Source organism: Gigantopelta aegis, chromosome 6, assembly GCF_016097555.1.
Source record: "Gigantopelta aegis isolate Gae_Host chromosome 6, Gae_host_genome, whole genome shotgun sequence".
Taxonomy (NCBI): Eukaryota; Metazoa; Mollusca; class Gastropoda; order Neomphalida; family Peltospiridae; genus Gigantopelta; species Gigantopelta aegis.
Genome location: NC_054704.1, coordinates 87,050,586 through 87,072,102, shown reverse-complemented (window position 1 = coordinate 87,072,102; position 21,517 = coordinate 87,050,586). Strand labels below are relative to the sequence as shown.

The 21,517-nt window shown below is 39.5% G+C and overlaps 1 protein-coding gene across 3 annotated transcripts in view; it reads right to left on the bottom strand.

Annotated features, from left to right (window-relative positions):
• Positions 1-2,873: 2,873 nt before the first annotated feature.
• LOC121374145 (transmembrane protein KIAA1109-like) overlaps positions 2,874-21,517 on the bottom strand; it is an 89,731-nt gene continuing 71,087 nt past the window's right edge. The window contains exons 55-65 of one of the 3 annotated variants that reach the window (XM_041501108.1): positions 19,669-19,896; positions 17,324-17,558; positions 16,028-16,185; positions 14,848-15,046; positions 13,418-13,638; positions 12,615-12,869; positions 11,996-12,169; positions 11,174-11,353; positions 10,488-10,616; positions 9,825-9,960; positions 2,874-3,115 (exon numbers count right to left, since the gene is read on the bottom strand). In XM_041501108.1, coding sequence (XP_041357042.1) covers positions 2,878-3,115; positions 9,825-9,960; positions 10,488-10,616; positions 11,174-11,353; positions 11,996-12,169; positions 12,615-12,869; positions 13,418-13,638; positions 14,848-15,046; positions 16,028-16,185; positions 17,324-17,558; positions 19,669-19,896 — 2,153 coding nt within the window. In that variant the 3' untranslated portion in view covers positions 2,874-2,877. The other 2 variants (XM_041501109.1, XM_041501110.1) reach the window with 2 other exon arrangements.

Here is a 21,517-nt window from a genome sequence, read left to right as displayed (position 1 = left end):
AAGTACATGCATGGTGGTTTGTTATTTTAATTTTGTGGTGTTTCCAAATCATATTTTTAAAATAAAAATAACAATAACCATTCTGCTAGAAATTATTTAACAGATCATTTACAATCTTTTTTTCTTTTTTGTCTGCCAATGTTACAAATTGCACAGATAGACATTAACAGTTGTTTTTTTCAACTATAGTTTTCCTATCACAGATTGCTGCTATCATTTGAAATAAATTATGTAAGTCTTGTTGATATTTATTACACTACAGTTATTACAATATAACAGCATACTACAATTAACTGAAAAATAGGTCTCTGTCATAAAGTAGTTAATTCATCAGACGTCCGGAGATTATGTTCAAAATTACCAAATGTTTGACATCCAATAGCCGATGATTAATAAATCAATGCGATCTAGTTGTGTTGTTAAACAAAACAAACTTCAACTTTTTTCGAACTTCAGGCTGGCAGGCACTGGGTTCACACTCAAGTTTTAATGACTCAATGAAGAGGTGTAAGGCCACTACCCTGACTTCTCTCTCACTAACATCCAAGAACTAACAAACTGACCTGGACGAGTCTAAATAAATTGTTGAGGTGTGTGCCCAGGACAGTGTGCTTGAACTTCAAATGAACATACATGTAAGCATGAAATTAAAGTTAAAATGAATGCACGAATGAGCTGGAAGTTACAGACCTGTCAAATCAAAGTAATATAATATAACTAAAATATAAACTGAACAGGAAACAATGCAAATTTGACAGAAACCACACCATTCTAAAATATTAAATAATAATTTTCCAAACAATTCACACTGTCATTAATCAATATTTTAAAACTAATCACATCACTGTTAATAATTATGAAACAATATAACAATTCACTGAAAGTTTGTGATAACAATGAGCACTCCAATCAATTAAAAGTTCTGATCACGTCACTGTTTAGTAAGAAACAATACCACTATTCAATGAAAGTTTGTGATAACACCATTGTTATTACTACAATAGTTACGACCAGCCTCAGTGGTGTCGTGGTTAAGCCATTGGGCATAAGGCTGGTAGGTACTGGGTTCACAGCCCAATACCGGCTCCCACCCAGAGCAGGTTTTAACGACTCAGTGAGTACGCGTAAGACCACTACACCCTCTTTCTCTCTCTCACCAACCACCAACAACAAACAACTAACCCACTGTGCTGGACAGACAGTCCAGATAGCTGAGAGGTGTGCCCAGCAGTGTGCTTGAACCTTAATTGGATATAAGCATGAAAATAAGTTGAAATGAAATGAATGAAAACCACTATTCAATGAAAGTTTGTGATAACACCACTATTATTACTATTATAATTATATAGTTACTGAATGTTCTTCATCACACCACTGTTAACATTTCTAAGACCTTATGACTAATCACTGAAAGTTTGTGATAACAAAGACAACAATAATTGAGGGGTCCTGATCACATCTCTATTAATAATTAAATTTTAAAAATAACATTATCACTATTGACTGAAGGTTGAGGATCACATTACATATACAAAAGAGCAATATTATTAACTTAAAGATCACTTATAAAACAATGTCACTATTATCTGAAAGTTGTGGATCCTAACACTGTTACTTATTATAAAACAATATCTTTATTATCTCAAAGTTGTGGATCATGTCCCATATTACAAGAGAGCAACACTATTAACTGAAAGATTACTGTTACTCATTGTAAAACAATATCTCATCACTAACAATCCTTGATCACATCACTGTTACTAATTATGAAAGTTGTGGATAATAACACTGTTATTTATTGTAAGACAATGTTGTTATTCACTGAATGTTGTGTATAATAACACTTACTTATTATCAGACAATATCACTATTCACTGAATGTTGTGGATTAAGTCACATATTACAAGAAAGTAGCACTATTCATTGCATATTACAGACCAGTCCACTTATTACAGGAGAACGCAATTATTCACTGCAAGTTGTGGACCAGACCACTTATTACAGGAGAGTGGAATTATTCACTGCACATTACAGACCAGACCACTTATTACAGGAGGGTGGAATTATTCACTGCACATTATAGACCAGACCACTTATTACAGGAGGGTGGAACTATTCACTGGACATTACAGACCAGACCACTTATTACAGGAGGGTGGAATTATTCACTGCACATTATAGACCAGACCACTTATTACAGGAGGGTGGAACTATTCACTGCACATTACAGACCAGACCACTTATTACAGGAGGGTGGAACTATTCACTGGACATTACAGACCAGACCACTTATTACAGGAGGGTGGAATTATTCACTGCACATTATAGACCAGACCACTTATTACAGGAGGGTGGAACTATTCACTGCACATTATAGACCAGACCACTTATTACAGGAGGGTGGAACTATTCACTGGACATTACAGACCAGACCACTTATTACAGGAGGGTGGAACTATTCACTGCACATTATAGACCAGACCACTTATTACAGGAGGGTGGAACTATTCACTGGACATTACAGACCAGACCACTTATTACAGGAGGGTGGAACTATTCACTGGACATTACAGACCAGACCACTTATTACAGGAGGGTGGAACTATTCACTGCACATTATAGACCAGACCACTTATTACAGGAGGGTGGAACTATTCACTGGACATTACAGACCAGACCACTTATTACAGGAGGGTGGAACTATTCACTGGACATTACAGACCAGACCACTTATTACAGGAGAGTGGAATTATATACTGCACATTACAGACCAGACCACTTATTACAGGAGGGTGGAATTATTCACTGCACATTATAGACCAGACCACTTATTACAGGAGGGTGGAACTATTCACTGGACATTACAGACCAGACCACTTATTTCGGGAGGGTGGAATTATTCACTGAAGGATCCTGATCATCTTCCCGCTCCTGTTGGTCACGGAGTGCGACAATAAGTCTGTCAACAAGAACGGACAAAATCTTGTCGAGTGGGTCCATGCAGCCGCGTTGCATCCACTTGGGGATGGTGACTCGAGCATGGGCGAAGCCGAGCTTCTGGAGAACGTAGTCCACTCCCACAGGGTCAATCTGTGTGCTGGCCCAGTGAAGTAACCTGCAACAACAGATAGCACAGTTATACACACTACCACACAGGGTCAATCTGTGTGCTGGCCCAGTGAAGTAACCTGCAACAACAGATAGCAGTTATACACACTACCACACGGGGTCAATCTGTGTGCTGGCCCAGTGAAGTAACCTGCAACAACAGATAGCACAGTTATACACACTACCACACAGGGTCAATCTGTGTGCTGGCCCAGTGAAGTAACCTGCAACAACAGATAGTACAGTTATACACACTACCACACAGGGTCAATCTGTGTGCTGGCCCAGTGAAGTAACCTGCAACAACAGATAGCACAGTTATACACACTATCACACCCACAGGGTCAGATTAATTCTTGAACACCCACCTCCAAAATCAAATTACGATTATATAAAACTGGAGAAAACTTGAGTGTTTTCTCTTTTATAGATACATTACCTGTCCTCAAACAAGTGCACCTCCCCCCCACGCAAGTGGTCTGGTCCGAACATCCCAACAGCCAATGGGATGGCCTAAATTCTTCTACTGCATACTGCTCTCTAGTTCCGGTCACATGACTGTAACTTCCTTCTTTTTCCCTGAGCGCATCGCACGGAGAACAGGAAGCGGGGAGGCCCGGGCGGGATGAATCTTGAGGACAGGTAATGTATCTATAAAAGAGAAAACACTCAAGTTTTCTCCATTTCTATAGACATTACCTGTCCTCAAACAAGTGCAGCATTCAACAGATGGTGGTGGGTGCCGAGATCCGTAGATGCTTGTGATAACTCCCCAACCGGAAAGAGGCTGACTAGTGGAAGAATAAGGCCAACCTTGGTAAGCCCTCATCCTAGGGATGCCCGTCACAGACCAATGCAGGTGATGTTAGTAACAACAACCAGAATGGTGGCATCCGTCAGCAGTGGCAGGTACGGCTCCTAGAACACATGGACCAGGAGGCGGAAGCCACATCTCATGCTGGTTCTGACAGGGTGGGAAGACGTAGCCACCAGGGATGCAGGTGTTAGGTAACCCTCACGTATTGAAGTGTTATAGTTTTTCAATAACAAGCGACAACCTAATGAGGTGCATCCGTCAGAACATTGAACAAAACAAGACCCCCGAGTGTTTTCTGTCTAGTACACCAAAGATCTGTTAGTTCAATAACGACAACCAATAACCACATGCAGTGCAGGGTAAAGGTTATCGAGACAAAAGTTCCGGCACCAGTACGTGAACTGTGCAAAAGAACAAAAGTCTAAGCAATCCTCATCTGTCGATTCGATGGACATCTCGGTATGCAGCCCAGAATCAGACAGACATCAACGGCGACGAGGACGGCTTGTATTCAACAGAGTCTGTGCAGCAACAACCGGACCCAGATGATGGAACCCCTCAACGTCTTCTGTGGAGACATCCCTCAGATAATAGTTGGCGAAGATGGAGTCCGTAGCCCAGAACCAACCAGTGATAATGTGCTGAATGGGTGTGTTGCAGTGCAGGGACATCGTGGCAGCCAAGGCACGGAGTTCATGCGGATTAGAAGCAGACGGAGCAGGTAAACCCTCCTTCTGATAGGCGGTCAGGATAGAAGACCGGATCCAGGTGGCCACCGTGTTCTTGGTAAGATCCCTCAACCGACTCTGGTTACAGGAAAGGAAAAGTCTTTTGCGATGTTGTCGAAAAGATCTGGTCCTCTCGATGTACTGGTGCAGGGCTCTGACAGGGCACAACGCCAAGTCCTCAACGTCCGCCGGACCAACGATAGAGGAGAGGGCCTGCACAACATACGAACGAGGCGCTTGGTCTGGTAACTGATTCTTTGCAACAAAGTTCATGAGTAACCCCAAGTTGACTGCACGCCGATCTTGGTGAAAACGTACCAAGTCTACATCAAGAGCATGGAGTTCTGAGACACGGGCAGCCGTGGCAAAACCGAGTAAAAACACCGTCTTCCGCATCAAGTCTTGCAGGGAAGAGGATTCGATCGTCTCATAAGGTGCGGTCGATAACGCTCGTAACACCAGATTCAGGTCCCATCTTGGTGGCCGAAACCGGTGTACTTGATCATCAAGGCGAAACCCTTTGATCATCTTATGGATCTCAGGAATACCCGATAACTTCGTTCCAGTAGCGACATCACGAACAGTAGCGATGACCGAAACGTACCCAGCGATGGTAGACCCCTTTAATCGTAAAGTGGTCCGCAGATACAGCCAAAAAACCCAGCAAGACGAAGTATCTGGATCGTCTGAGGTTTGAGGTTTTGCCGGACACACCCTCGGTGAAAGCAAAGCCATCTGACGTTGTAAGCCACAGTAGTAGATGATCTGTGCGCTTTCAAAATGGCCGCCGTAGACTGTGAAGAAAAACCTTTCTTTCTCAAACTCTTGGCGATAAAGTCCACGCGTGCAGTTGGAACAACTGCGGACGTGGATGGTATAGTCTTGACGTGGGATGCAGCAACAGATGATCCCAGTCTGGCAGCGGTAAAGGATGTGGATCGGCAAGACGTATTAGATCTGGATACCACATCCTGGATGGCCACATTGGAGCAATGAGTAACAGGCGACAATGGTACAGCTGAAACCTCTGAAGCACCCTTGGAAGGAGGATTCGTGGAGGAAAAGCGTACGCGTCCATCTGTTCCCAGCTGATGGCCAAGGCGTCGAGATCCAGAGCTTCGGGATCCAGCACCGGAGACACGTAAACCCTCAGCTGATGGTTGAATCGTGTGGCGAAGAGATCGATGTTTGGTGTCCAAAGTCTGTCGCACACCCATCGAAACGCTTCGGGATGGAGCATCCATTCCGTCGGCTGTGGAGACGACGGCCGAGACAGTGTGTCGACTAGTACATTGGAAACCCCTGGAATATGGCGAGCCCGAAGTTGCAACGGAATCTCGTCAACCAGCTTGTAGAGACGATAAGTCAACTGCAGCAGACTGCTGGAGTGGGTTCCGCCCTGACGGTTGATATAAGCCACCGCGGTAGTACTGTCTGTGGCTACCATGAGAGAGGCGCCTGACAGCATCTCTCGCCAATGAAAGATGACGTAACTGACAACATCTCCAACAGGTTGATGTGTAGATCGGCTTCATCTGGAAACCACAGCCACCAACAGGGACTGGACTGCAAGGCGACTGGTAACCGGATCAGCAAATCTGCGTTATTGTACTGAATGCATGGATTCAGAAACAAACTAGATACCGCGACCTCTAAGCATAAAATGTTGCGCCGACGTCAAAATTACTCTTGCAATGATACTTCATGAAACAGTAATAGAGTGATTCAGGAATCAAGACATCGGAAACAGCGACCCCGTGATACAGGCAAGAGCCAAGACAGCGTAGCAACTCGCTACGCTACATGCCCGATATACCTGGAAGTGAAGCAACGCAAAACAGCAACCGGCTAAAATCCACGGCCGTCACACCACCCGGTGCGAAACAGCAGCAGAGACCATCTAGACAGCATCGGTCACGAACTCTGGCGGTAACAACAGTAAACGTCAGTGAGTTGATAAGCCGCAATGAACCATAGGAAAACGGTGACGGTAAAACCCCCGTACCACGTGATGGCAACTGGATAACTTCCGGAACCAGCGGAAGTAGCGACTGTCTTGCATCGCCACCGGATATAGAGAACGATCTGCCGAATGTCGCTGAACCTTCCTCGAACAAGAGAATATCGGTGCACGGGATCTCAACACAAGTGACCGGACCAGTAGACTTTCTTCGTCACCAACCCGGAACGCTTGTAACGTCGAACCCCTTCACGGCAAAGAGCCGTATGTAGACCACAGGTCTGCCAAGATTACCGGCTTGTGCTGAAAGTCAAGAATGGATCGCTTCAGGCAAGTCGGTTGACGATAGTGTGCAATCGTAGTGCACATCGACGTCACGGAAGATATAAGGTAGACCAACATCAAAGTCGACGGCTAGAACAAGGCATATCCTCTGGCATCCTGCACATGAGGAGTTATGGTCGCCATGTACAACATGTACGCTGAACTGAAGCCATCGACAGGACGTGCCAATCTGTAAGTTCTAGGAAGACGTCTGGTCCCGCCGGAAACAGCGTCATCCAAGGCCGGCGTCACACCGTTGAAGGATAGGTTGAAGACGGGATACGTTCGTTGTGACGAATGGGGAACGGCACAAACGAAGTCTACTCAAGTAAACCGACATCGGATCAGTCCTCAAACGGAAACCTTCTAGAATGGTGCGAGTGGACTGTGAAGTGACGAAAGCATATACACCGCAGCGAGACAAACAGTCACAGCCATGTGGGTCACTGCGTCCGGATCTTCTATAACGGAAGGTGCCGACGCATCATCTGGAAAATCGGTCAGTAACCTGGCACAGGCACTTCGATCCAATGTACTGGCTGCATCGGAAACACGGACCGTGGACGGTCCCGTCAGGAGCCGGTGTAACCCTGAACGCCGAATCAGCTGCCGACTGGTGTGGACGGTACGATGTACACGGACCGGCAGGAGCCGGTGGAACCCTGGACACTGCACCACTTCGATCGATCACGGGACGACGGTACCGAACGGTGAGCCGATGACGCAATTTTCCAATTCGTTACAGGGCTCCGTCTGCTTGCTGGAACAACGATACGCACGGGCCAGTTACTGGTAGCCGTGTAAACCGACGGGGGCCTGTGGCAGCCAACGATCGAATGCCGATATCTGCCGGTGGAACCTCCGTGGCGATCATCGAACCCGGACCCTTCTTGGCTGAAACCGGTGGATGGGCCAGCGGCGGTAGCATATCAGATATGACAGCCAGACAATCCCTCAGTGACAAGTGGTCCGCCGCATCCAGATCTTCCAGCACCGCATGAACCGATACATCATCAGAAAGTCACGTAGCACCCGTGAACAGGCCAGTCGCTCTGGTCATGGCCCGATGGAGATACCGGAGAACCGGACCGTGGGCGGTCCCGTGTGGATACCAAGGAACGGATGACCACATCGTCGTTGGACGTCGTTAAACCGGACCGTGGATGGTCCCGTCTAGCCCTCGGAGGCCTTGGAAGCCACATCAACTGAAGGTTGGCGCTGACGATCTGTGGAACCCGTAGGGAGCCATACAGGTCATGTGGAACGGCTACGGTCCCGGCTCCGATGCGCCGAAGGGGACTTCCCCGCCGAAGATCGGTGAGCCTTGGAATCCGTGGAGCGTCTATCTGAATGAGCCGGCTTCTTAGAGGGCTGCGTAGAGACCGCAGGCCTGTCATCCGAAGTCTTAAGTAACGGTGGAGCTGAAGAAGCCGCACCCCCTGAAGAGGGGACTGGAACCGGACCTGACCCCGAACTCGCCGATTTAGGTAAGGTCGCCATTGACGCCATTGTTTCTTCCAGCATGGTCGGTAGAATTGAACGTAACTCTTCCGCCACGGAGTCAGCAATCGAAGGCGAAGATTCCACCTTCTTGGTCCTCGAAGATTCCACCTTCTTGGTCCTCGCTGACACCACCTTCAGGTAAGCCGCGAACTCGACATCAGACAAGCCCGCACAAAGGTCGCATCTAGAAGTGAGGCCACACGAACACGACAACCTGGGTCGCCGCCGGCTAACTTCTTGCAGCGTAACACGCTCGAACTAGTCGCCTGAACATTATCAGATATGATAATAGTAATTTTTCAATCTGTGAAAAGAAAGAAAAACCAACCATAACACAAATACAAAGCCGGTAAATAAAGACGCCATTTTGCAAATGGCGTCCGACACGACAACCGGCGATATAACAACATTTCATGTAATTAACACTTGGCAAGTCAAGCGAAATACGCGAAAGACATATGAAAGCTAACGAAAGCTAACGAAAATTAAGGTGAAAAACATTTCACCCAAACACAAAGCCAGTCAACACAGACGCCATTTTGCAAATGGCGTCCGACACGACAACCGGCAATATAAACAACATTTCATGTAATTAAACGCTTGGAAGTCAAGTGAAATACGCGAAAAGAACATACGAAAGCTAATGAAAACGAAGGTGAAAAACATTTCACCCAAACACTAATACAAAACCAAAGGTCTTATAAAAGTTGACTCCAAACAGAGCCAAGCAAAAGGACGTCCAGACCCTTTAGCGAAGAGAAAAAGAAGGAAGTTACAGTCATGTGACCGGAACTAGAGAGCAGTATGCAGTAGAAGAATTTAGGCCATCCCATTGGCTGTTGGGATGTTCGGACCAGACCACTTGCGTGGGGGGGAGGTGCACTTGTTTGAGGACAGGTAATGTCTATAGAAATGTAGCCTATCATAAGCTACCCGGTTATTAAATGTTTTTAACATGAAGAAAATAATTTATCGGAATACTACAGGAAGGTAATTGCTATATAGTGCCATTCATTTACTAAAAGCCTGTTTTAACACCTAATACTTTTTATACACAAGCATTAATCATGGTTACTGTTTTTCTATTGGTCAATATTATTTTTATCTTCCAAGCCAGCCGTCTCTATTTTATATCTTAGCTTGCACACCCACCAATTTGTTTGTTTATTCCCCGTTTCAAAGTGATTAAAGGTAAACTATTTCTTATTAACTTTTAATTATAAGGTGGTTTCAGAGGAAACCATATTTTTAAAGTTTTATAATAAAAGCTAAAAGAAATATAGATACAAACACACTAGAAACATCAAACACACTAGAAACATGTCCCTCATGCTCTTTCTCTTTCTCTCTGTTACTCACTCTCCCCCAGACCTGCCTGTCTTACCTGACAGTTGGTTCTAGCTGCCATGTCTTGCACTGGAATTCTCTCCAGTCCTGTTTCAAAGCTGCAGTCGGATCTGTGAGTTTCTTTTTGTCAGAGTCCGGAGACTTTACCACAGACCTCTGTGACGTCCGTTCACCTAACACAGAGAATACCCATGATAAGCTAGGTATGTAATTTCCAACCAAACAACACTGTAAACAAATGTTAAAAATATACATATTCGTCAAGAGATGCCAGCAGCTGGAACTCGCCTTCCAAACACTGGCCCTACCCCTTCTTCCAACATCTATGATAAATGTAATAAGGATTTTCTGGAATTATTCCATGGCTGACATGTGGGATGTACTGTATTTATTAATTCATGCATGATGGACCTGCTGTGATTTGTTTTCTCCATGCATACTTGGTTTAAATAAAAACATGTTTTGTGAGTAGTGAATGAATGCATGTTTAATGACACCCCAGCATAAAAATACACATCAGTTATAGGGTGTTAAAAAACGGTAAGTATAACACTCTTGAGTAGCGAGTATACCAAAAACAAAAAAGCCTCCTGACCTCAGATGACCAATTGTGAAATAGACCTTAGTAACAGACAGCTGATATTTCTTTAGTTATGACTTGAACACAAACAAGATAATAATTTTCTGACAAATTTCTCACCTCTGTCTTTTTCCTTCAGATATGATGACACAAGGTCATGCAGAAACAGGACAGCTTCAGCATCCATGGCAACGAAGATGTGATCATGAAACTCCGTCACAAAGCTGCTCTGCACAACAGGTTTAGGGTCTAAATTTAAAAAACCAAAAACATTTAGCAGTCTATTTAATCTAATCTATCTAGTCATAAGTAAACTTGCCCAAATTCATTCTTATTACTTTATAAGACAACAAACACAGGCACCCAAACCTTGGGATTGCCAAATGAACTGGGGACAATAAATTTATTTAAAAAAAGAAAAAAAGAAAAACAAAACAGAAAAGAAACAAAAGCAAAATGATAATGCTTTCTGTGGTCATTTTTAATGATTAAAAATGCATAGTTTAAGCTCAATACAAACTCAATAATTAATGCAAGACTAGGACAAGAAATGTCGTTAAAATGGTCCTCAAAATTAGAGTCTCTTGTGATTCCTATTCATCAAAGATCAACGACAAGAACAGTTGCTAAATGCTAAAATCTTGAATAATGGAAAACTGTGGAGATTTTATTTCTCAAAACATAACTTGCTAAATGAGCTGTATTTTATTAGTAACAGAAAACCCAATTAATCAAGGACATATGACATATCATAAACAGCTATAAGCAGTAAGGGAATGAAACTAGTAATAGTGTCACAGATTTACCATCTGGCCCTGGTTCATGTTCACCCTGGTAGTGGAAAGTCTTCAGATTCACATACAGAGATGGTAGAGCAAATATTGTTTCGATCTCGTGGTTATACACCTGAGATTTTCGGATCACTGATTTCCTGTGTTCCTGCAGACTTTCACAGCCGGGAGTTGTCGTGGGAAACAGCTTCACTTCTACAATACAGAAAAAGAAAAACAAAAGCCAGTGAAAATGGCGAGAATAACAATTTTGGTGCACTACTTCATCAAAACAAAGAATACCCAGCAAAAAAGGTAACTTGTTTATCTGATCCAATTTACGCAATCTGGGTAAGGATCTCCGTTACTTGGTAATACATTACAAAGTAATTATAATTTAAATAAACAAGAATTCTGTGCAATTAAATGTTCTGTCTACCAAAAACCTTTTCAATGCACTGTGATGAACATCCATACAATGTAGGTTTCAATGACCTGAGGCTTGTGAGAAACTGATCTAAATGCAAAACTTTAACACAAAACTTTAATGCAAAAATTGACTCCATCGGCTCTGCTACCATTGGAAAAGTAATACTCATGTGTTGCCTTTTCGCATTGTAAAGGCAGGATAAAAATGATATTACAGTTAAATTTGTGGGTTAACATGAGAGAAATCAGTGTAGTGGTCTTACACCTCTCCCATTAAGCTGCTAATATTCACTTTAGAACTAAACTGGTACTGGGAAACGAACCCAGTACCTACCAGCCTTAAAGCAGATGGCGTAACCACTACACTACTCAGGCTGTTAACATGGATAGAAATTTTTTTTAAGATTAAAAAAAATAAATTCAAATTACCTTCTGTGTCAGCAAAAGCGTAACTAAACCATTCCTGAACGCTGGTGAACTGTTGTGGCACGTAGTGGCTGCGTGAAACCTTGCAAATGGTGGCCATGTCATTCTTGCCAGACTCCTTTGTGTTGGTGGCCGTGTTACCCAGGATGAAGGTGAGGTCCTCCACAATGTGTGTTCCTGGGTAAACAAGTCATCTACAGTCTATTTTCATAGGTAAACAACTCGTCTACAATCTGTAGTTTCTTATGTAATTAAATCATCTACAGTCCGTGTTTTATTATGGAAACAAATCATCTACTATCTAACTTTAAACTTAGATCATGTAAAAAAAATTGACTTCAAAGTCTACTTTTAAAACACATATAAACTTTAAGTGAATGTTATTTGAAAACTCGACTTTCCTAATCTATTTTAAAACAAGTCTTTAACCAATTAAATATTCTACTTTAAGCCCAAGACATTAAAATATTTACTTTCCAAATCTATTATAAACAAAATCTTTAAATTAAATTAAGATGAAATATTCAACCTTAAGCCAGATTAAAAATGTACTTTCCAGGTCTATTTTAAAAAACAAATTGTATAATCCAGATCAGACAGAAGTAGTCTACTTCAAGCGTACCTCCGTCAGACGTTTTCTGAGCCTCTGTTGAGAAGTAGATGTCGGGTTCCTTGATGTTGAAGATGGCCCATGACTTGGACCGGAAATTGATGCCATGGAATGAGGCGAGGGACAGATTCTTGCCCTGTAGAGAGACTGAGCCGCCGAGAATCATTCCCTCGTTGGGCAGGATCTGAGACAGCATGCGGAACTTACAGCCAACCAGGTGTTCGAGAGCAGGCTGCCAGTGGCGGTGGTGACGGAGTTCCGAGATTACTGGAAAAATTATCAAACAGGAAACATTTTATTTGATTAAAAAACCCCAGTAAATGTTATCCTTCGATAAACTTCAAAAATGATGTCATTACGTTTAAATTTGAACGTCATGTATTTTCACTAAATAAGTTGAAATGTTTGTAATTATAAGAATTGTTGTAAATTTATATTTTTTTTATTTAGTATAAAATCACTTCGTTACATTACATAATTTTATACAGTCGCAAATTTAGTATAAAATCACTTCGGTATAATACATGATTTTATACAATTTGCGGCTGTTACACATAAGAGAAAATTCACAAAAAATTAGAAACAATTCTTATTTAAATAAAAAAAGAAGTATTTAATAAAACAAATTAATAGATAAAAGTTCAACAACAACAAAATATATTTAATATGAAACAGGACTTATTGGATGACACCAAAATTTAGAAACAATTCTTATTTAAGTGAAAAAAGAAGTATTTAATAAAAATAAAAAAATAACAAAAGTTAAAAAAAGAAGAAGAGAAATATTTAATATTTAGTCCGAAATGAAAACCCACATTCATCAGACATCTTGGACGACACGGGTGACTGTATTCTCTGCCTGGCTCCAGGAATTTGTCCGAAAGACGAGAATGCTCGCCGACTGCTTGCCAGCTGCTGTGTGAAGAACTCTTCGAGTTTGGAGACCAGTTTGATGAGGTCCGGGGTTGTCGATCGCGATATCATCAGGTGAAGCTGATCCCACGTCATGTTGCCATTCACAAACAGGTAGGCCGACCTACAGTGTGGATATATTATAAACTAAGACACTTTTTTGTTACAGTATTTTATCATAGTAATTAATCGTAATGCACAGTATTCTGAAATGATTTTAATATTTCAAACTGAAAACCATTTTACGTGTATGATTTATACTAATGATTCGCAATGTACAATATTCTGAAAATGTTACAGGGCTAAGGCTTTTAACAAGAAGAAAGTTCACTATTCTTGATAATAAATGGTATAAATCATTCAATATAACAGTTGTGGAAGATAGCAGGGAACATTTTGTTTTTAAAATCTTGATTAGTGATATTTATAGTCAATTGAAAATTGATTAGAAACTACTATTTAATGTTTTAAAATTGTGTAGTATTCTTTGAAACTTGCGTAGCGAATTGCAACATCATACTGGACAAAATGTTCCTTGGATAGAAAAGAACTCTACAAGTCCTTAAATGATAGGTGTGGAACAAGGGGAGGTGTACATCCCCTCTGAATTTTAAAGCACCACACAAAGCTGTCTTTAATGAATTGTTTATTTCAGCAAGAATAGGTATTTCTGGGGAAGATTCCCTACATATAATGCATGCTACTATACTCTGAAATATTATAGCTCTCCTGTTTAAAAGATGCACCCCCTCCTAGAAAACCCCTGTATCTGCACTCCGACCTGCCTTTGCGTTTCACCTCTTTGTAGCGACGGGCGAAGTGACCATTTAGGCCCATGGTCCTTGTGTTTAATTTGCACCTCTCCCTAGAAAACCCCTGACTGCCCTCCGACTCCTCACCCCGTGAGAGTTCCACCTCTTTGTAGCAAATAGCTAAGTACCCTTTAGGCCCATGGTCCTATTGTTTAATTTGCATCTCTCCCTAGAAAACCCCTGTCTGCCCTCTGATCTCTTTGTAACAACTGGCCAAGTGACCATTTAGGCCTTCGTGTTTAATTTGCAAACCCTCCCTAGAACCCCCTGGATCTGCCCTCTGACCTGTCTTAAAAGTTTCACCTCTTTGTAGAGACTGGCCAAGTGACCATTTATGCCCATAGTCCTCATATTTAAAGATGCACCCCCTCCCTAGAAACTCCCTGGATCTACCCTCCGACCCGCCCGCCCGCCTGACTTTCACCTCTTTGTAGAGATTGGCTAAGTGACCATTTATGCCCATAGTCCTCAATATTTAAAGCTGCACCCCCCCTCCCTAGACCCGTCTGCCTGAATTTCACCTCTTTGTAGCGACGGGTGCATCTTCCTCCACGTGTCTCTCAACATGCCACTCATCCTGCAGACGGCCGTCGAGGGAGCTGAGTCGTGTCATCAACACGCTGCTGCCCATGTAGTCGATGCGGCCCTCAAACGTGTGCAGTGTCAGCCCCGCGTGGTGGTCAGGGTCATGACCCAGTGCCGGGTCCTCACTCACGTGGACTACACACAAAAAAATAGAGATGTTCATTTTATAATAAAAATCTTTTTATAACAAACACCACAAACATTTAACAAAGACAAAAAAAAGTTTGTTTTTCGTTTAACAACACCACTAGAGCACATCGATTTATTAATCATCGGCTATTGGATGTCAAACATTTGGTAATTTTTACATAGTCTTGTGGAGGAAACCTGCTACATTTTTGTATTAGTAGCAAGAGATCTTTTATATGCACCATCCCAGAGACAGGATAGCACATACCACAGCCTTTGATATACCAGTTGTGGTGAACACAGAGACAAAGACATTTTTTGTTTTTGGACATTACAAACATGGATGATGACGAGATGAATGGTGAAGCCGCAGTATTTCCATTTTGGTATGGGACTACTTGACAGGCCCGTGCTCCACACTTGCTGTCAGCTGAGCTATCTCGGTATTACCCGAGCCCAGGGTACATGGAACCTGCAGTGCATGCTGGGTAATCATACTGGGGTCATACACTTGGGAGACACACCCATAATCACAGTGGGTGAAACTCGGTGCACTCACCCCAGGTTGGAGCCAGTACTTGCATGAAAAATCTCCCACTGCCTCAGTTGGGACATGAACCCAGTACCTACTAGTCTCAAGTCCGATGGCATAACCACTACACAACCGAGGCTCGTATTATTTTATTATAACTTGGCTTGAACTACACACAAACAAGTACAGATGTTTATTTATCATACTTTATTTATACTACACAGAAAAAAATACAAGAGTACATTTTGTAATAACTTGATTTGAACTGCACGGAAACAAAAACATGTTCATTCATGAAAGAGATATAAACCATATCACAAAATATTAAAACTGCAAGTAAAACAAAACCTTGGAATAGAGAATAAAAAAAAATATAAACCATATCACAAAAGATTAAAATTGCAAGAAAAATAAAACCTAAGAATCTATATTATCATAGTAAATTAAAATCTTACAAAATGCGCTGAGATCATGAAGATCAATTGCCCCGCCGACAACTCCGCCGTGTGAGTCAAATGAAGAACCCCCCAGCCCCGCGGTGATCTTCAGGTTCTTGTGACCGCTGCTGTCAATGGACAGTCGACCCTGAGTCTTGATGTCTTTGGTGTTCCAGCTGGAATAATGTTAACACACAAATATCACATCTCTTACCCATAAACCAAATTATACAAGTTCAGACTATGCATACTTAATTATCATTCCAAATAATGTACCTCAAAACAAAGGAAGATGTGTCGATGTTTCAATTAACTACATGGTCAGTTTTGGTCATAGAATGACAAACCACCTATCAAAATGGACGACAATATATGAATTTTTGTTATAAGGCATGTACAAAATAATTTACCTTCAATATCTTATATTCACAACATAATAATAAAGACAAATTTATTAACATACATTGAATTGTTCTTTTGATTTCATTGCTAACCCTACAAGTATTTATAATAAACAAATTCTCATTACACAAATGAATGAATTACTGTACACATGTAACTTGTACACCTGGACCCATATTTTCGAAGCAATCTTAGCCTACGAAATCGTAAAACTATCGGAAACTATGAAGTCACTATGGTGTGTGCTGTAGTGACGTCACAACCTACAATGGTTTTACGATTTTGTAGCACTAAGATGGCTTCGAAAATATGGGCCCTGTACAATGTTTATCATTTTAAAGTTACAATCATAAGGTGCTTGCATGTACTAAAAATTCAAAATAGAATCCCACCATAAAAACATTGATATAAACATACATACATAGTGTGACCCATGATGTTGCTCATGTTAATATCGATGTTTATAAACATACATACAGTGTTACCCATGACGTTGTTCAAGTTAATATCAACATCTATAACATGCGTACACTGTTACCAATGACGTTGCTCATGTTAATATCAACATCTATAACATGCGTACACTGTTACCAATGACGATACTCGTTAATATCAACATCTGTAACATGTGTACACTGTGTTACCAATGACGATACTCATGTTAATATCGACATCTATAAACATACGTACACTGTGTTACCAATGATGATACTCATTAATATCTACGTCTATAAACATACGTACACTGTGTTAACAATGATGATACTCATGTTAATATTGACGTCTATAAACATATGTACACCGTGTTACCAATGACGATACTCATGTTAATATCGATGTCTATAAACATATGTACCCTGTGTTACCAATGACGATACTCATGTTAATATCGATGTCTATAAACATACGTACACAGTGTTGCCCATGACGTTGCTCATGTTGATATCGACATCGAGACGCGATAGATTGACAGCGAACAAGACAAGAGTCTCCCACGTGGCCGAGTGACCCTGGATGCTGGATGTGTTGCGGTCGCGCGTCGTCTCCGAGCCGGTGTGCTTGGCGCGTGATCGCAGCCCCGGTTTAGACGGCGCAGGGTGAGCGGCACTCTCGGGTGGTGGGCCTGTCTCCACGGGAACCTGCACACCTGAAAAACCCACAACATATGTGAAATCTGTCTGGATATGTGAAATCAATTTGTTACATTCATATCCTGGATGTATACAGTTATACTTACTAATTATACAGTGCAAGAGAATATGAATGGATGCAAAACATATCAATAAAAATGTTAAATAATGAAAACTAAGTGGAGATCTGGCATGTACATGTTACATCACTATTACATGAAGTTACGAATTACAAATGTGAAATATAAAATTTTCTTATTTTATCATACAGTGGATAGTTATTATAGTTAATTATAGAATATAATAATGGAGAAATAAAGTATATTAAATTACCAAAATAGACACCTCATATTTATGTAAACTGTAATCATGTAAAATTCACTCGTAATGGATACAGTTACTAATTATAATGCAGAATAATGAAACAATATGAACATATTCACAACATATTCATACATTTGTTGACAAAATATCGAAACAATAGACAATGTTTATATCTACAATAATTATAATTATATACATGTATTAATAAAATGCTAAAAAATATATGTAGGAGTAATACAAAGAGAATGCAATAATATATCAAAGTAAACAACATTAAAGTTTCTTTCTTACTCAAAATACCAATATAATACATTCATGTTTTATTACATCATGAAACTCTGACAGTTACATTATTCTTGAATTAAGTCGGTAAACATTTAAACAATACATTGAAACACTGAACAAAAACCCAACCTCACAACAGAACCATCATATTTACTTTAAAATATTCTTTAGCACACATCAGTAACAATATTTAACATCAGATTCTCAGTTTTAATGTTGCATATTGATCATGTTAGTTGAAAACACAGTTGAAAGGGATATAACTGTGTTACACCCCACTGCAGTTCAAATACTTGTGTTCTTAATGGTATTTGAAGAAGAATTTCTTTATAAATGAACCATAAGTTAAGAAATATATGTGCTTTGAAGAAACAACTTTATAATTAAGCTATTTGATGTTTAAAACACACATGTATGAACTAATAATTTAAAATGATAAAAATGAATTAGGACTAAAATGTTGATTTACTTTGATTTTAAGCATAAAACTTTCAACTATTTTAGACTTAAAGTAGATTCACTTTTAATTAAAAATTATAAAAAATATTTAATTTTAGCTTTTTTTTATTATTTCACTTTATTTTAAAGATTTCTCAGCCATTTCATTTTAAACTTATACATTAAAAGAAATTACAGAAATAAATTAAAACATCAGCTTTGCTATTTTTTAAAGAATCAATCCTGTTTCAAATTTCACAATATATAAATGAAATTACAAAAAAAAAAGAAAAAAAAAAAAATCTTCCTTTGTTTTTAAGAATCAATCTTTATTAGATTTCTGATCCATTTCATGCTTACAGTATCTAAGTGTTTTCTTTTTTAATAAAAAATACCTTAAAAGATTAGCTTTACTTTGTTTTTAAGAATCAAACCTTTTTATATATCATGCTGAAAATATATCAATTAAATTACAAAAATACATTGAAAGATCAGCTTTGCTTTATGTTTAAGAAATAAACCTCTTTTATATTACATGCTTTACAAATAAAATCACAAAAGATACACTTAAAGATCAGCTTTGCTTTGTTTTTAAGAATCAAACCTTTCTCACATTTCTGATCTATTTCATGCTTAAATATTAATTATTATAAATGAAAGTACAGAATACATTGAAAGATCAGCTTTACTTTTTAAGAATCAAACCTTTCTTATAATTCCATGCTTAAAATATATAAATGAAATTATAACAGTGCATTAAAGGATGAGCTTTACTTTATTTTTAAGATTTCATGCTTAAAATATAACAAATGAAGTTACAAAAATACATAATTTTTTTCATCTTTGCTTCATTTTTAAGAAACAAACCTTTGTTAGATTTCTGATCTATTTCATGCTTACAATATTTATTATAAATGAAAGTACAGAATACATTGAAAGATCAGTTTTGCTTTGTTTTAAGAATCAAATGTTTCTAACATTTCTGATCTATTTATGCTTACAATATTATAAAAGAAAGTACAGAATACATTGAAAGATCAGCTTAAAGGATCAGCTTTGCTTTATTTTTAAGAATCAAACCTTTTTTGTTAGATTTCTGATCTATTTCGTGCTTAAAATCGGAACTGATCTGAGTGAGTTTGACTTTGTCTCCAGACGACACCCGCCGGTGATGTCTCTTCCGCTCCACCCAATGCAGCGTCTCGCCAATCATGTTTAGAGATGGGGAGGAAATGGAATTCTGGGACATGAAAATAGGGCGCTCGGATGAGGCCCCAGGGGACGAACAGCATGATACTCGGTCTAAATCTGAAAACAGGTCAAGTGTACAAAACACAACTGGAGAAAACGAGAAGCCATGCGAGCGAAACCATTGGTAACATCACACATGCACAATGATAGTGAACAAAACATAAACAAGTGGTACAATCTGGTGAGGGGGTTATGTCAAGGCAAGAGAACAGAATTGGACAGATGCAAGATGGAGATTTCTTGTCCACTGGACTGAATTAGCCAGCTTTTGCATGGTGCTAGATAAATCTGTTTAGCACCCCGGTGCTGAACGATTTCTACATACGCGTGACGTCATAACTCGTGCTTTACAATGATTGACATCATAATTTATGGTTTTCAAAATTCTGTTTGCCATTTCATGTTGTATCATTGTTTTAAGAATATTTAATCAAATTAATATTTTCAACTTTATATTTATTGGTAACTTGCTACATTTTTATGTTGTTACATACACTGGACTATATTTTTCTGCACATGATTAAATGAATTTGTAGGAGAAATGTTTACAAATCGTTCTACTATAAACAAACTGTAGTGTGCAAAATTAATGTTTTGTTACTGCAATTAAATGAGCAAGAAAAAGAATCAATCACTTTTGTGAGATATAGATAATTCATTCCAACCCTCGGGAAAATATGTTTTTGTAAGGTCCTCGGTAAACCTTGGCCCTCACAAAAAACATTTTGTTGCTCGGGTTGGAATTGCCTTATCTATACCTCACAACAGTGATAGATTCTATTAGAATAGGTTAGAAGATGTAGTTAACAAATGGTTTATTGTAAAGTCAATAGTAATATATATATATTTTATACAAAACTAATGCCAGTTGTTTTCTCATGTTATTTATTGCACAAGTTAATAGTGCGCAAGAATATTATACAACGAGATCGTGGAGTGGTTAAGTGGTATAATTCTTGTACACAAAAAGCATCTGCTATAAATAACATGGAAAAACAACTGGTAGATGGTTTTGTATTTATTACATGCCAATTTTGTATATTATGATTAACAAAAGTTTAAATTAAATAACACAAATTTTGGCAACTGAAAAGTTAGAATCAAATTTCCCTCCTCCATATTTATTCGGAATGATTCAGTGTTTGAAATTAAACATTTAAATAAAGAAGCATTCTGAGAGTACGGATGAAGCAATACATGTCCCTTACCGGCAAATGCCAAGTAGAGATGCAGAAATGATCGACTGCCAGTAACAGAGATCTTTGTTTAATTAGACCTAATTTTGTGTTTATTTTTACACAAAAATATGATAAAAGATACCAGGATATTACCTTGTGATATCACATTTATTTGGCTCGGTCTGATAATGGTATAACAGGCCCACTAAACCTCGCCAAACAGACACGATATCAAAATGTAGTAACCTGATATTCAACTTATATAAATATTATAATGGGCTAATTCTATTTAATTAGTTTGCCTTGATGATAGTGCAATGGAAATGTAAAAAAGCTGGGCACAAAAAATAAATAATAAAGATTTACAACATCAACAAAGAAAACTGTATATAGCATTACACAATATTAACTTTTAAGGATATCAGCTGGTGACTAATATATATGCAATACAAATAATAAATTGCTTTCTAATGCAAAACAGTAGAATTAATTCAATGATC